The 17029-nt window shown below is 47.1% G+C and overlaps 1 protein-coding gene across 1 annotated transcript in view; it reads left to right on the top strand.

Annotated features, from left to right (window-relative positions):
* Window positions 1–10056, top strand: part of LOC139370183 (slit homolog 1 protein-like) — a 126238-nt gene extending 116182 nt beyond the window's left edge. The window contains exons 33-38 of the mRNA XM_071109520.1: window positions 1352–1482; window positions 6216–6370; window positions 6612–6742; window positions 6941–7140; window positions 7888–8135; window positions 8563–10056. Of these exons, the coding sequence (XP_070965621.1) occupies window positions 1352–1482; window positions 6216–6370; window positions 6612–6742; window positions 6941–7140; window positions 7888–8135; window positions 8563–8810 (1113 nt within the window). The 3' untranslated portion in view covers window positions 8811–10056. The remainder of the gene's footprint in view (window positions 1–1351; window positions 1483–6215; window positions 6371–6611; window positions 6743–6940; window positions 7141–7887; window positions 8136–8562) is intronic.
* Window positions 10057–17029: the final 6973 nt, after the last annotated feature.

Genomic DNA, 17029 nt, shown 5'->3' with positions numbered 1-17029 from the left:
CGGAACAGTGTAGCCTAGACATTAGGCTACATCCCCCCCACAGACACAAATCTCCCTCCTGCTGCACTGAGCGAGCTAACTGAAGCTCACGTAAGCCTACTGTTTTGCCTGGTGCAAGTGTTGGTGATAAATGAGAGGCCACTTTTTTTATGAAAATCTGTGAATATTTGGCCAAGGGAATATTTCTGATTGGTCTCGGGGAAGAGTTAGGAAGGGAGGCTTTTCAACAGGTTTGAGTGAAGTAGCAGCACAGATGTTGAATGAGAAACTAATGAGCATGGAGAGCCTCCCAAGTTTAATGAAATGAATGACCTCATATCTGTCAGTCTAATATTTTATACTTTTGTAGCTCTTCATTAAACACACACCTTTTGTAAGTAGTTAACTGTCCTCTCCAAGTTTATCTGGAATTTAGCCTGAAAGGATTTGACAAATGTGATTGGTTGATTGGTTGTGATTGGTTGATGATATAACATTTGCCCAGGTCTCGTCTTGTACTTCGCAGAATATAAGATCTCAACAATGATTGGAGAAGTGTTTCCGTGCTTCTACACCTACATTGCTTGCTGTTTGGGGTTTTAGGCTGGGGGTCTGTACAGCACTTTGAGATATCAGCTGATGTACGAAGGGCCATATATATACATTTGATTTGATTTGATTTAAGCACCACGTCCTTATCATATAGTCTCTTGTCCTTATCATATAGTCATCATATAGTCTCTTGTCTGTATCATGTAGTCATCATATAGTCTCTTGTCTGTATCATGTAGTCATCATATAGTCTCTCGTCCTTATCATATAGTCTCTCATCCTTATCATATAGTCTCTTGTCATATAGTCTCTCGTCCTTATCATATAGTCTCTTGTCCTTATCATATAGTTTCTTGTCCTTATCATATAGTATCTTGTACTTATCATATAGTCTCTTGTACTTATTGTATAGTCTCTTGTCATTATCGTACAGTCTCTTGTCATTATCAAATAGTCTCTTGTCATTATCATATAGTCTCTTGTCATTATCATATAGTCTCTTTTCATTATTATATAGTCTCTTGTCATTATCATATAGTCTCTTGTCATAAGAGCAATGTGACCTCTACAAGGGGACAAAGGACCAAAATGCGGGACTGTCCCGCACATTCCAGGACATGTAATCACCCTAATATATATATATATATATATATACACACACACACACACACACACACACACACACACACACACACACACACACACACACACAGAGGAAAACACACACACATGCTCACACAGACATAGATGTGCATACACACACAGAGGAAAACACACGTGTGCGCACACACACACATTCTGACCTGTGTGTGTTCCCCAGGTGTCGACAGCGGAGGATAACGGTATCCTGCTGTATAATGGAGACAACAAGCCAATGGCTGTGGAGCTCCATGAGGGACATGTTCGAGTCAGCTACGACCCTGGTAGTCAGCCTGGACACACTATCTACAGGTACACACACTATCTACAGGTACACACACTGTCTACAGGTACACACACTGTCTACAGGTCCACACACTATCAACAGATACACACACTATCTACAGGTACACACACTATCTACAGGTACACACACTATCTACAGGAACATACACTATCTACAGGAACACACACTATCTACAGGAACACACACTATCTACAGGAACACACACTATCTACAGGTACACACACTATCTACAGGTACACACACTATCAACAGGTACACACACTATCTACAGGAACACACACTATCTACAGGAACACACACTATCTACAGGAACACACACTATCTCCAAGAACACACACTATCTCCAGGTACACACACTATCTCCAGGTACACACACAATCTCCAGGTACACACACTATCTCCAGGTACACACACTATCTACAGGAACACACACTATCTACAGGAACACACACTATCTACAGGAACACACACTATCTACAGGTACACACACTATCTACAGGTTATATATACACTACCGTTCAAAAGTTTGGGGTCACTTAGACATTTCCTTGGTTTTGAAAGAAAAGCAAATTGTTTGTCTATTAAAATGGCAGTCTCTATGGGGGTGCCTCAAGGTTAAATTCTTGGACCGACTCTCTTCTCTGTAAACATCAATGATGTCGCTCTTGCTGCTGGTGAGTCTCTGATCCACCTCTACGCAAACGACACCATTCTGTATACTTCTGGCCCTTCTTTGGACACTGTGTTAACAACCCTCCAGAAGAGCTTCAATGCCATACAACTCTCCTTCCGTTGCGTCCAACTGCTCTTAAATACAAGTAAAACTAAATGCATGCCCTTTAACCGATCGCTGCCTGCACCTGCCCACCCGTCCAACATCACTACTCTGGACGGCTCTGACTTAGAATATGTGGACAACTACAAATACCTAGGTGTCTGGTTAGACTGTAAACTCTCCTTCCAGGCTCACATCAAACATCTCCAATCCAATGTTAAATCTAGAATTGACTTCCTATTTCGCAACAAAGCATCCTTCACTCATGCTGCCAAACATACCCTTGTAAAACTGACCATCCTACCGATCCTCGACTTCGGCGATGTCATTTACAAAATAGCCTCCAATACCCTACTCAATAAATTGGATGCAGTCTATCACAGTGCCAGCTGTTTTGTCACCAAAGCCCCATATACTACCCACCATTGTGACCTGTATGCTCTCGTTGTCTGGCCCTCGCTTCATACTCGTCGCCAAACACTGGCTCCAGGTCATCTACAAGACCCTGCTAGGTAAAGTCCCCCCTTATCTCAGCTCATTGGTCACCATAGCAGCACCCACCTGTAGCACGCGCTCCAGCAGGTATATCTCTCTGGTCACCCCCAAAACCAATTCTTCTGCCTCTCCTTCCAGTTCTCTGCTGCCAATGACTGGAACAAACTACAAAAATCTCTGAAACTGGAAACACTTATCTCCCTCACTAGCTTTAAGCACCAGCTGTCAGAGCAGCTCACAGATTACTGCACCTGTACATAGCCCATCTATAATTTAGCCCAAACAACTACCTCTCCCCCTACTGTATTTATTTATTTATTTTGCTCCTTTGTACGCCATTATTTCTCTCTACTTTGCACTTTCTTCCACTGCAAATCTACAATTCCAGTGTTTTACTTGCTATATTGTATTTACTTTGCCACCATGGCCTTTTTTTTGCCTTCACCTCCCTTATCTCACCTCCTTTTCTCACATTGTAAATAGACTTATTTTTCTACTGTGTTATTGACTGTATGTTTGTTTACTCCATGTGTAACTCTGTGTTGTTGTTTGTGTCGAACTGCTTTGCTTTATTTTGGCCAGGTCGCAATTGTAAATGAGAACTTGTTCTCAACTAGTCTACCTGGTTAAAGCTGAAATAAATAAAAATAACATCAAATTGAATAGAAATACAGTGTTGACATTGTTAATGTTGTAAATGACTCTTGTAGCTGGAAACGGCAGATTTTTTTATGGAATATCTACATAGGCGTACAGAGGCCCATTATCAGCAACCATCACTCCTGTGTTCCAATGGCACGTTGTGTTAGCTAATCCAAGTTTATCATTTTAAAAGGGTAATTGATCATTAGAAAACCCTTTTGCAATTATGTTAGCACAGCTGAAAACTGTTGTTCTGATTAAAGAAGCAATAAAACTGGCCCTCTTTAGACTAGTTGATTATCTGGAGCATCAGCATTTGTGGGTTCGATTACAGGCTCAAAATGTCCAGAAACAAAAGCCTTTCTTCTGAAACTCGTCAGCCTATTATTGTTCTGGGAAATGAAGGCTATTCCATGTGAGAAGTTCCCAAGAAACTGATACAACGTACAACGTTGTGTACCACTCCCTTCACAGAACAGCGCAAACTGGCATAACCAGAATAGAAAGAGGAGTGGGAGGCCCAACTGAGCAAGATGACAAGTACATTAGTGTCTAGTTTGAGAAACAGACGCCTCACAAGTCTTAAACTGGCAGCTTCATTAAATAGTAGCCGCAAAACACCAGTCTCAACGTCAACAGTGAACAGGATGTTGGCCTTCTAGGCAGAGATGCAAAGAAAAAGTCACATCTCAGACTGGCCAATAAAAATACAAAATTAAGATGGGCAAAAGAACACAGACACTGGACAGAGGAAGACTGGGAAATAAGTGTTATGGACGAATCTAAGTTTGAGGTGTTCGGATCACAAAGAAGAACATTCACGAGAGGCAGAAAAAATGAAAAGATGCTGGAGGAGTGCTTGATGCCGTCTGTCAAGCATGATGGAGACAATGTGGTGGTAAAGTGGGAGATTTGTACAGGGTAAAAGGGATCTTGAAGAAGGAAGGCTATCACTCCATATTGCAACGCCATGCCATACCCTATGGACGGCGCTAAATTGGAGCCAATTTCCAGGACAATGACCCAAAGCACAGCTCCAAACTATGCAATAACTATTTAGGGAAGAAGCAGTCAGCTGGAATTCTGTCTATAATGGAGTGGCCAGCACTGTCACCAGATCTCAACCCTATTGAGCTGTTGTGGCAGCGGCTTGATCGTACGGTACGTAGAAGTGCCCATCAAAGGTCTGCAGGGCTGTAATTGCTGCAGATGGAGAATTCTTTGACGAAAGCAAAGTTTGAAGGGGACACACACACACACACACACACACACACACACACACACACACACACACACACACACACACACACACACAGAAACACAGAGGGAAAAACAAACCCACATGAGAATTATCTCTGATATCTGAAGAAAAAAGTTAAAGAGCAATATATGTATTTTTTTGAAAATACTTCTCCTCATGTTCATCATCCTCTCAATGTATCTAGACTAGTGTACTGTCATAGAATGTTATATTAGAACTGTAGAATGTTCATCCTCACACTGTATCTAGACTAGTGTACTGTCATAGAATGTTATATTAGAACTGTAGAATGTTATATTAGAACTGTAGAATGTTCATCCTCACACTGTATCTAGACTAGTGTACTGTCATAGAATGTTATATTAGAACTGTAGAATGTTATATTAGAACTGTAGAATGTTCATCCTCACACTGTATCTAGACTAGTGTACTGTCATAGAATGTTATATTAGAACTGTAGAATGTTCATCCTCACACTGTATCTAGACTAGTGTACTGTCATAGAATGTTATATTAGAACTGTAGAATGTTCATCCTCACACTGTATCTAGACTAGTGTACTGTCATAGAATGTTATATTAGAACTGTAGAATGTTCATCCTCACACTGTATCTAGACTAGTGTACTGTCATAGAATGTTATATTAGAACTGTAGAATGTTCATCCTCACACTGTATCTAGACTAGTGTACTGTCATAGAATGTTATATTAGAACTGTAGAATGTTCATCCTCACACTGTATCTAGACTAGTGTACTGTCATAGAATGTTATATTAGAACTGTAGAATGTTCATCCTCACACTGTATCTAGACTAGTGTACTGTCATAGAATGTTATATTAGAACTGTAGAATGTTATATTAGAACTGTAGAATGTTATATTAGAACTGTAGAATGTTATATTAGAACTGTAGAATGTTATATTAGAACTGTAGAATGTTCATCATCCTCACACTGTATAAACCCTATTGAGCTGTTGTGGCAGCAGCTTGACCGTACGTTATGTAGAAATGCCCATCAAGCCAATCCAATTTGTGGGAGGTGCTTCAGGAAGCATGGGGTGAAATCTCTTCAGATTACCTCAACAAACTGACAACTAGAATGCCAAAGGTCTGCAAGGCTGTAATTGCTGCAAATGGAGGATTCTTTGACGAAAGCAAAGTTTGAAGGACACACACACACACACACACACACACACACACACACACACACACACACACACACACACACACACACACACACACACACACACACACACACACACACACACACACACACACACACCTATAACATGTTATATAGACACATTACACACACACACACACACACACCTATAACATGTTATATACATACACACATTACATACAGATACACACACACACATTACATACAGATACACACACACACATTACATACAGGTACACACACACACATTACATACAGGTACACACACACACACCAACGTCATCTAAATTCTATTCACAAACACCGACTATCACAACATACTAAAATATCACCGCCACCTAACCTCTGACCTCTGATCCCTGACCTCTGGTGTTGCCGTAGTGCTGAGACGGTGAACGACGGGCGTTTCCATACGGTAGAGCTGGTGACCTTTGACAGGATGGTGAACCTGTCTGTGGACGGGGGTGCGCCCACCACTCTGGACAGTCTGGTAGGGGTCCCACCTCTGTCTGGAGAGGCACCGCTATACGTGGGGGGTAAGACACACACGACCTCAGCTGAGAGCTAAGTTCAGGCCCTAACCCACCCTATTACATATTAATATCCAGGTCTCCTCTTCTCTCCCTCACTCTCTTTCTCTCTCTCCACTCTATTCTCTACTCCCAACCTATATATCATTTCACTCTCTCCCTCCCTCCCTCTCTCCCTCCCTCCCTCTCTCTCTCACTCCCTCTCTCTCTCTCTCCCTCCCTCTCTCCCTCCCTCCCTCCTCTCCAGGTATGCCAGAGAAGATGTCCTACTCCTCTCTGAGTCTCTTCCAGCCCCTCAACTCCTCCAGTTTCCACGGCTGCATCAGGAATCTGTACATCAACCACGAGCTGCAGGACTTCACCCAGACCACTATGAAGGTATGGTGGGAGACGGGGAGGAACATTCTGGTAACTTACCCAAAATTCCCAGGTTTTCCAGAAATCCCAGTTGGAATATTCCCAGAAACCTAGGTGTGAGAAGTTGGAGAAATATTTATTTTAGTATTTTATTTCTGAAGCTAAAGACACATTTTCACACTGCGTTGATAATAATTCGAATTGTTTGATGTGCTGAAGCCGGGGGTGGTGCCAGGATGCCAGCCCTGCAGGAAACTGTTCTGCCTCCATGGAGTGTGCCAACCGGATGGTGCCCAGGGGCCCCTCTGCCACTGCCAGCCTGACTGGGGTGGGCTACACTGCGATCAGCCAATCGGAGGGGGCCTTGTTGGGGGAGATGTTGCCCCGGTAACCGCGGCTAACCCATGCCAGGGGAATAAGTAAGTGAGACAGGAGAGTGAGGGATAAAGGGTTGTAGTCTGTTATGGTTTATAGTGGGTCTATGTGGCTTGTTGTTATCTTGTCTTTTATCATGTTGATTTATTTTGGGGGTAACTCATTAATTGTATGGTTTAATTGATTCTGTTGTCCGAGTCCCAGCTTTTGTATTTTCCCCACTGTATTTTTCTAATAGCATCTTTCTCTTCCTCTCCCTCCATCTCTCCCTCCATTTCTCCTTCCCCCTCTCCCTCCATTTCTCCCACTCCCTCCTGTTCTCCCTCCCCCTTTCCCTCCATTTCTCCCTCCCCCTTTCCCTCCATTTCTCCCTCCCCTCCTTTTCTCCCTCCATTTCTCCCTCCCCTCCATTTCTCCCTCCCCCTTTCCCCCTCCCCCTTTCCCTCCATTTCTCCCTCCCCCTTTCCCTCCATTTCTCCCTCCCCTCCATTTCTCCCTCCCCCTTTCCCTCCTGTTCTCTCTCCCCCTTTCCCTCCTGTTCTCCCTCCCCCTTTCCCTCCTGTTCTCTCTCCCCCTTTCCCTCCTGTTCTCCCTCCCCCTTTCCCTCCTGTTCTCCCTCCCCCTTTCCCTCCATTTCTCCCCCCCTCCCTCCATTTCTCCCTCCCCTTTCCCCCTCCCCCTTTCCCTCCATTTCTCCCTCCCCCTTTCCCTCCTGTTCTCCCTCTCTACCTCCCCCTCCATTTCTCCCTCCATCTCCATTTCTCCCTCCATCTCTCCTCCATCTCTCCCAGGTGTGTGAGGGGTGTGTGTGTGGTTCAGGATGTTCAGTCGTACAGGTGTGAATGTGAGGAGGGCTGGCACGCCACCTTGTGTAATCAACAGGGGGAGCTAACAGCACTAGTAGTACCAGCAGTGCCAGAAGGACCAACCAAGCCGTGTTCAGTGCTGCTCTGCCAACATGGCCACTGTCAGCTGACTGAGGGAGGAGCGACCTACTGTCTCTGTAACACGGGATACACCGGGGACACATGCGACACAGGTAAGGATGGAGGGAGAAGATAGGAGGAGGGGGGACAGGTACGAGAGAGAGAACCTGTGATACAGGTTATGACCGAGGGGGAGAGGTGTGGAGGGAGGAGGGAGTGTGTGTTTGACAGGGAGAGACATTGGAACACTCGGTCGCATCGCGCCATTGTTGAGTGTTCTCAAGACGTCTTGGAAATACGATGCCATTGCTACATTAGCCAAACAATTAGTAGGAATCAACTTTGCCATCATTATTATGCCGTCAAATTTACTTTAGACAAATGTCATTAGCTAGCAATGTTCCTAAATAATGTTGATAAGCACCAACTGAGAATGTATTGAGAAGAAAGTGGTCGGACACCAGTCCTCCAACCAACCACTACTGTGTTTGATCATGTCCCACTACTCAGCCTCTTTAACCTCTGTCCTCTAACCTCTAGTTGAATCAGCGTGTCGCGGCGAGGCGGTGCGTGACTTCCACCGGGTGCCACGTGGCCACGCCAACTGCCAGACGACGCGGCCCTTCTCCTGGGTGGAGTGTCGGGGGGGCTGCCAGGGGGGCGGGGCGGCGTGCTGCGCCCCACTGAGGGTACGGCGCCGGCGCTACACCTTCGAGTGCGACGACGGAAGTTCCTTCACACAGGACGTGGAGAAAGCAGTGGAGTGCGGCTGCAAGGAGTGTGTGTAGAGTCGTTGAGGTACTACACACACGTGGGCAGCGCAGTCAGCTGAAGAGGAGTTACTGAACACACTGTGGGAAAGTATATATATATATAAAACATGGACATTGTCTGTGTGTTGTGGACAACAGTGTTTGTAATATAGGACAGTTCTTCCCTGGCAAGGACGGCCAACCAACACGAAACCAACCAACCTCATCTTCATCATCTTCATCTACCTAAAGAAAGTCAACTGTGGTCTCACATTAGTAATGTTATATTGAAAGGTAATTCTTTGGATTTATACTGTATTGTACACCACTTTATCCATGTGCTCAAATCATTGTAAAATGGAGGAACCTGTGTGATGCATGGCAGCCATGTTGGCAACAGGAAAACGTTGAGACACTTCTCTAGTTTCTTCCTGTTAAATGAGAAACTGCTGCTCTTTTTTGCTAGTTTACCATTTAATCTGTGTATCTTTTCACTGGGCTGCAATGCCAGTTTGCCCTCTAGTGGCCGGTCTTATAAAGAGGATGTTTGAAGGTTCAGATGGGGGAAGGGGGTGCATTTGAGAGAGCAGCTGAGGCCCTTTGGCCTACGTTAAAGAGCCTTTTGGAGGCTCTGTGCCAGTTTGATTTTAGCCAGAATCTTCTTTAACATTCGTCATGGTAATTGGTTATAATTATATCATTGAGTAAAACCCGCCTCCTATCCCTCTCTGGTCCAATCAGTCTCCTTCTACCACATCAGCAGTATTATGAAATTCAACACAAATGTAGCTTTGATAATATTTTATTTATATTGTTGTAAAACTAAAACAGAAAGGTACATAACATTTGTTTAACTTTTACATTTTTTGCTTAGATTGTTTTTATTACTTAGTGTCATATAGCCTAATGTAGCCCTTTGATTATGATACAAAACGGAAAATACTTAACAGATTGTAATATATATCATTTCATTTGGACACAGTATTTTTATATGTTGAAATGGAAAAAGGGGTGTTTGAATCCTGGCATGGGAGAGACTACACAGACGTTGTATTGGGTCTGTAGACTGAAGCAACATCTTGCTGTTCTTCTCTACTGCCTGATGTAAAGCTGCCAAAACCAGTCAGCCAACCTATTGTAAGTCTAATACACAGTGTCGTCACGGCGATGTTAAATGACTGTGATGTCATTGTTCTTATTACATGTTGTCTACCTACTTGGTGAATGTAATATAGTCAATGATTTGCTTCAGATTATGTGTAGTGATGTTTTATTTATTTCAATAAAATACATGATTTTCTCTCTTCCACCGTGAACGTGTTGTCATTTTTCTCCATGGCCTTTGACCTGGATGTGTGTGACCTTTACCCTGAACGTGTCAGTTCAGTGTTTTGTGCAGGAGAGAGAAATTGTCACGGAGTCTATGAGCTATGACAGATCTTAGTTAATCACCCCTGAAGAGAGTGATGGGGAAAGAGGGAGAATGACTGAGTGGAGGACAACCAAAGCAAATGAAAGGAGGAGGAGTGGGGGAGATGGAGGACAGGATAGAAAGAGGGAAAGGAGAGGGGACGAGAGAAAGCCAGAAGAGGAGTTAGAAAGATCAGTCTTGTTCCCTGGCAGTGTCTCGGGGAGAGAGAGATCAGCCTTGTTCCCTGGCAGTGTCTCGGGGAGAGAGAGATCAGCCTTGTTCCCTGGCAGTGTCTCGGGAGAGGAGAGAGAGAAAGATCAGCCTGGTTCCCTGGCAGTGTCTCGGGAGAGGAGAGAGAGATCAGCCTTGTTCCCTGGCAGTGTCTCGGGAGAGGAGAGAAAGATCAGCCTGGTTCCCTGGCAGTGTCTCGGGAGAGGAGAGAGAGAAAGATCAGCCTTGTTCCTTGGCAGTGTCTCGGGGAGAGGAGAGAAAGAGAGATCAGCCTTGTTCCCTGGCAGTGTCTCGGGGAGAGGAGAGAGAGAAAGATCAGCCTTGTTCCCTTGCAGTGTCTCGGGGAGAGGAGAGAGAGAAAGATCAGCCTTGTTCCCTGGCAGTGTCTCGGGGAGAGGAGAGAGAGAAAGATCAGCCTTGTTCCCTGGCAGTGTCTCGGGGAGAGGAGAGAGAGAAAGATCAGCCTTGTTCCCTGGCAGTGTCTCGGGGAGAGGAGAGAGAGAAAGATCAGCCTTGTTCCCTGGCAGTGTCTCGGGAGAGGAGAGAGAGAAAGATCAGCCTTGTTCCCTGGCAGTGTCTCGGGAGAGGAGAAAGATCAGCCTTGTTCCCTGGCAGTGTCTCGGGGAGAGGAGAGAGAGAGAGATCAGACTTGTTCCCTGGCAGTGTCTCGGGGAGAGGAGAGAGAGAAAGATCAGCCTTGTTCCCTGGCAGTGTCTCAGGGAGAGGAGAGAGAGAAAGATCAGCCTTGTTCCCTGGCAGTGTCTCGGGAGAGGAGAGAAAGATCAGCCTTGTTCCCTGGCAGTGTCTCAGGAGAGGAGAGAGAGAAAGATCAGCCTTGTTCCCAGGCAGTGTCTCGGGGAGAGGAGAGAGAAAGATCAGCCTTGTTCCCTGGCAGTGTCTCGGGGAGAGGAGAGAGAGAAAGATCAGCCTTGTTCCCTGGCAGTGTCTCAGGGAGAGGAGAGAGAGAAAGATCAGCCTTGTTCCCTTGCTGTGTCTCGGGAGAAGAGAGAGAGAAAGATCAGCCTGGTTCCCTGGCAGTGTCTCGGGAGAGGAGAGAGAGAAAGATCAGCCTTGTTCCCTGGCAGTGTCTCGGGGAGAGGAGAGAGAGAAAGATCAGCCTTGTTCCCTGGCAGTGTCTCGGGAGAGGAGAGAGAGAAAGATCAGCCTTGTTCCCTGGCAGTGTCTCGGGGAGAGGAGAGAGAGAAAGATCAGCCTTGTTCCCTGGCAGTGTCTCGGGAGAGGAGAGAGAGAAAGATCAGCCTTGTTCCCTGGCAGTGTCTCGGGAGAGGAGAGAGAGAAAGATCAGCCTTGTTCCCTGGCAGTGTCTTGGGGAGAGGAAAGAGAGAAAGATCAGCCTTGTTCCCTGGCAGTGTCTCGGGAGAGGAGAGAGAGAAAGATCAGCCTTGTTCCCTGGCAGTGTCTCAGGGAGAGGAGAGAGCGAAAGATCAGCCTTGTTCCCTGGCAGTGTCTCGGGAGAGGAGAGAAAGATCAGCCTTGTTCCCTGGCAGTGTCTCGGGAGAGGAGAGAGAGAAAGATCAGCCTTGTTCCCAGGCAGTGTCTCGGGGAGAGGAGAGAGAAAGATCAGCCTTGTTCCCTGGCAGTGTCTCGGGAGAGGAGAGAGAGAAAGATCAGCCTTGTTCCCTGGCAGTGTCTCGGGGAGAAGAGAGAGAGAAAAATCAGCCTTGTTCCCTGGCTGTGTCTCGGGAGAGGAGAGAGAGAAAGATCAGCCTTGTTCCCTGGCAGTGTCTCGGGAGAGGAGAGAGAGAAAGATCAGCATTGTTCCCTGGCAGTGTCTCGGGAGAGGAGAGAGAGAAAGATCATCCTTGTTCCCTGGCAGTGTCACAGGGAGAGGAGAGAGAGAAAGATCAGCCTTGTTCCCTGGCAGTGTCTCGGGAGAGGAGAGAGAGAAAGATCAGCCTTGTTCCCTGGCAGTGTCTCGGGGAGAAGAGAGAGAGAATGATCAGCCTTGTTCCCTGGCTGTGTCTCGGGAGAGGAGAGAGAGAAAGATCAGCCTTGTTCCCTGGTAGTGTCTCGGGAGAGGAGAGAGAGAAAGATCAGCCTTGTTCCCTGGCAGTGTCTCGGGGAGAGGAGAGAGAGAAAGATCAGCCTTGTTCTCTGGCAGTGTCTCGGGAGAGGAGAGCGAGAGAGCAGTCTTGTTCCCTCGCAGTGTCTCGGGAGAGGAGAGCGAGAGAGCAGCCTTGTTCCCTGGCAGTGTCTCGGGGAGAGGAGAGAAAGATCAGCCTTGTTCCCTGGCAGTCTCTCGGGAGAGGAGAGAGAGAAAGATCAGCCTTGTTCTCTGGCTGTGTCTCGGGAGAGGAGAGCGAGAAAGATCAGCCTTGTTCCCAGGCAGTGTCTCGGGGAGAGGAGAGAGAAAGATCAGCCTTGTTCCCTGGCAGTGTCTCAGGGAGAGGAGAGAAAGATCAGCCGTGTTCCCTGGCAGTGTCTCGGGAGAGGAGAGAGAGAAAGATCAGCCTTGTTCCCTGGCAGTGTCTCGGGAGAGGAGAGTGAGAGAGCAGCCTTGTTCCCTGGCAGTGTTTCGGGAGAGGAGATAAAGATCAGCCTTGTTCCCTGGCAGTGTCTCTTTTGAGAGTAGAGCGAGAGAGCAGCCTTGTTCCCTGGCAGTGTCTCGGGGAGAGGAGAGAAAAATCAGCCTTGTTCCCTGGCAGTGTCTCGGGAGAGGAGAGAGAGAAAGATCAGCCTTGTTCCCTGGCTGTGTCTCGGGGAGAGGAGAGAGAGAAAGATCAGCCTTGTTCCCTGGCAGTGTCTCGGGAGAGAAAGATCAGCCTTGTTCCCTGGCAGTGTCTCGAGAGAGCGAGAGAGCAGCCTTGTTCCCTGGCAGTGTCTCGGGGAGAGGAGAGAGAGAAAGATCAGCCTTGTTCCCTGGCAGTGTCTCGGGGAGAGGAGAGCGAGAGAGCAGCCTCGTTCCCTGGCTACGTCTCAGGAGAGGAGAGAAAGATCAGCCTTGTTCCCTGGCAGTGTATCGGGGAGAGGAGAGAGAGAGCAGCCTTGTTCCCTGGCAGTGTATCGGGGATAGGAGAGAGAGAGCAGCCTTGTTCCCTGGCAGTGTCTCGGGGAGAGGAGAGAAAGATCAACCTTGTTCCCTGGCAGTGTCTCGGGACAGGAGAGCGAGAGAACAGCCTTGTTCCCTGGCAGTGTATCGGGGAGAGGAGAGAGAGAGCAGCCTTGTTCCCTGGCAGTGTCTCGGGAGAGGAGAGAGAGAAAGATCAGCCTTGTTCCCTGGCAGTGTATCGGGGAGAGGAGAGAGTGAGCAGCCTTGTTCCCTGGCAGTGTCTCGGGGAGAGGAGAGAGTGAGCAGCCTTGTTCCCTGGCAGTGTCTCGTGGAGAGGAGAGAGTGAGCAGCCTTGTTCCCTGGCAGTGTCTCGTGGAGAGGAGAGAGTGAGCAGCCTTGTTCCCTGGCAGTGTCTCGTGGAGAGGAGAGAGTGAGCAGCCTTGTTCCCTGGCAGTGTATCGGGGAGAGGAGAGAGTGAGCAGCCTTGTTCCCTGGCAGTGTATCGGGGAGAGGAGAGAGTGAGCAGCCTTGTTCCCTGGCAGTGTATCGGGGAGAGAGAGAGATCAGCCTTGTTCCCTGGCAGTGTATCGGGGAGAGGAGAGAGTGAGCAGCCTTGTTCCCTGGCAGTGTATCGGGGAGAGGAGAGAGTGAGAGATCAGCCTTGTTCCCTGGCAGTGTATCGGGAGAGGAGAGAGTGAGCAGCCTTGTTCCCTGGCAGTGTCTTGTGGAGAGGAGAGAGAGAGAGATCAGCCTTGTTCCCTGGCAGTGTCTCGTGGAGAGGAGAGAGAGAGAGATCAGCCTTGTTCCCTGGCAGTGTATCAGGGAGAGGAGAGAGAGAGAGATCAGCCTTGTTCCCTGGCAGTGTATCAGGGAGAGGAGAGAGAGAGAGAGCAGCCTTGTTCCCTGGCAGTGTCTTGTGGGGCCGTAGGGTAAAACCCTCCCAAACCCCTGAGTTCAGGCTGTTTAATGAAACTGTGATTTATATGGAACCTGAACCATAAACCATAATATATCCCCCTCTGTGTGATTGGTTCAGCCAGGCCCCTACCACCCCCTGTGAAAGCTCGGAGACACACACACACACGCTAAAGCATACGAACACAGGCACACACACAAACGCGTACACACACACCCTCCCCCTCGCCCCTTCACCAGCATCTGCACCCCTTCCCCCTCTCTTTAAAGAGAGATCAAATCATACTACCCCCCCCCCCCTCCCCCAATACCAATAAATCCCACTGACTACCAAATTCAGAGAGGAAAGATCCACACACAAAAAATAAAATAGTCTCCCCCTGAAAACAGGTTTTAATATCCAGTCCGCTGTATAGTCTTATTTGCTGCTTCCAGCCTGTCCTGTAGTGGCTGGCTACTGTCACAGCAAACACTAACACACATTTCCCTGTGTCCAGCCTGTCCTGTTGTGGTGGGCTACTGTCACAGCGAACACTAACACACATTTCCCTGCGTCCAGCCTGTCCTGTAGTGGCTGGCTACTGTCACAGCGAACACTAACACACATTTCCCTGCGTCCAGCCTGTCCTGTTGTGGTGGGCTACTGTCACAGCGAACGCTAACACACATTTCCCTGCGTCCAGCCTGTCCTGTAGTGGCTGGCTACTGTCACAGCGAACACTAACACACATTTCCCTGCGTCCAGCCTGTCCTGTTGTGGTGGGCTACTGTCACAGCGAACGCTAACACACATTTCCCTGCGTCCAGCCTGTCCTGTAGTGGCTGGCTACTGTCACAGCGAACACTAACACACATTTCCCTGCGTCCAGCCTGTCCTGTTGTGGTGGGCTACTGTCACAGCGAACGCTAACACACATTTCCCTGCGTCCAGCCTGTCCTGTTGTGGTGGGCTACTGTCACAGCGAACACTAACACACATTTCCCTGTGTCCAGCCTGTCCTGTAGTGGCTGGCTACTGTCACAGCGAACGCTAACACACATTTCCCTGCGTCCAGCCTGTCCTGTTGTGGTGGGCTACTGTCACAGCGAACGCTAACACACATTTCCCTGCGTCCAGCCTGTCCTGTTGTGGTGGGCTACTGTCACAGCGAACGCTAACACACATTTCCCTGCGTCCAGCCTGTCCTGTTGTGGTGGGCTACTGTCACAGCGAACGCTAACACACATTTCCCTGCGTCCAGTGTACAATGGACCAGTAGAGACGGTGTGTGTGATAACTATCCAGAATAGAGAAGTTGTTACACTCTGAGACTAAAGGGTTCTTTGGCTGTCCCCATAGGAGAACCCTTTGAAGAATCCATTTGGGTTTCTATGGAAAGGATTCTACACAGAACCCAAACGGGTTCTCCTATATGGGGAGAGCCAAAGAACCCTTTTAGGTTCTAGATACAGCCTTTTGTTTCTGAGTGTTGATACCATAGCGCTGGATGGCAGTATATCACCACACACCTCTCTGATGAACTACTAGAGTATAGTGAACAAGGGAACACAATGAAAAATACCAAATTGATATAGTTTTAACTAAGCATAGTCTATCTTGATCTAGGAGCTCTGTAGCATATAAACACATATTGTATTACTTATGTAGTCATACAGCCAAGGGCATCTTATATATGGGCCCAAAGGGCTCTGGTCAACAGTAGTGCCCTATATAGGGAATAGGGCTCTGGTCAACAGTAGTGCCCTATATAGGGAATAGGGCTCTGGTCAACAGTATATAGGGAATAGGGCTCTGGTCAACAGTATATAGGGAATAGGGCTCTGGTCAACAGTAGTGCCCTATATAGGGAATAGGGCTCTGGTCAACAGTATATAGGGAATAGGGTGCCATTTGAGATCAAGACTTAATCTTTATTTTCATTTAAGAGCTTTGTAGATATTTGAATTTATAAATATTAACACAGACAACAGTATATTTCGTGTGGTTATTCGAAAAAGGGGAAAATGGTGATTGGAGATTTTGTCTTAGCGTTGGATTTTAATCATGAAATATGTACTTATGCTACTTTCCTAATGTATCCATTATAAAATAATATATAATTATAACAATAATTATACAAATAAGTATTACAATTCTAACAATAAATAGAACTAATCCAGTGTAAGAATGTACTACGATCCAGAGATATTTTCATGACAACAGAAGACTCATTTAACATGCTATACCTGATAATCCTCTGGTATCCATAGTTACCAGCGTAGGGCAGCTGGGAATGTCTGGGAGAAAACGTTACAAAAGCTCCAATACAACACACACATTTTGATGATCAAATATCGAACTGTCATCATATTGAACAATGTTAATGATGGGGGAAAGTGTGAGTCTGAAATAACTCCTCTCTTTACTTGTCTATCTCTATCCCTCTCTCTCTTCATTCCTTCATCTAGTCAGACTCTGGGCCTCTCATCTAGTCTGACTCTGGCCCTCTCATCTAGTCCGACTCTGGTCCTCTCTTTCCTTGTCTATCTCTATCCCTCGCTCTCTTCATTCCTTCCTCTAGTCTGACTCTGGTCCTCTCATCTAGTCTGACTCTGGCCCTCTCATCTAGTCCGACTTTGGTCCTCTCATCTAGTCGGACTCTGGTCCTCTCATCTGGTCTGACTCTGGTCCTCTCATCTAGTCTGACT

Source organism: Oncorhynchus clarkii, chromosome 17 (genome assembly GCF_045791955.1).
Source record: "Oncorhynchus clarkii lewisi isolate Uvic-CL-2024 chromosome 17, UVic_Ocla_1.0, whole genome shotgun sequence".
Lineage (NCBI taxonomy): Eukaryota > Metazoa > Chordata > Actinopteri > Salmoniformes > Salmonidae > Oncorhynchus > Oncorhynchus clarkii.
This window is presented reverse-complemented; position numbering and strand designations above follow the sequence as displayed.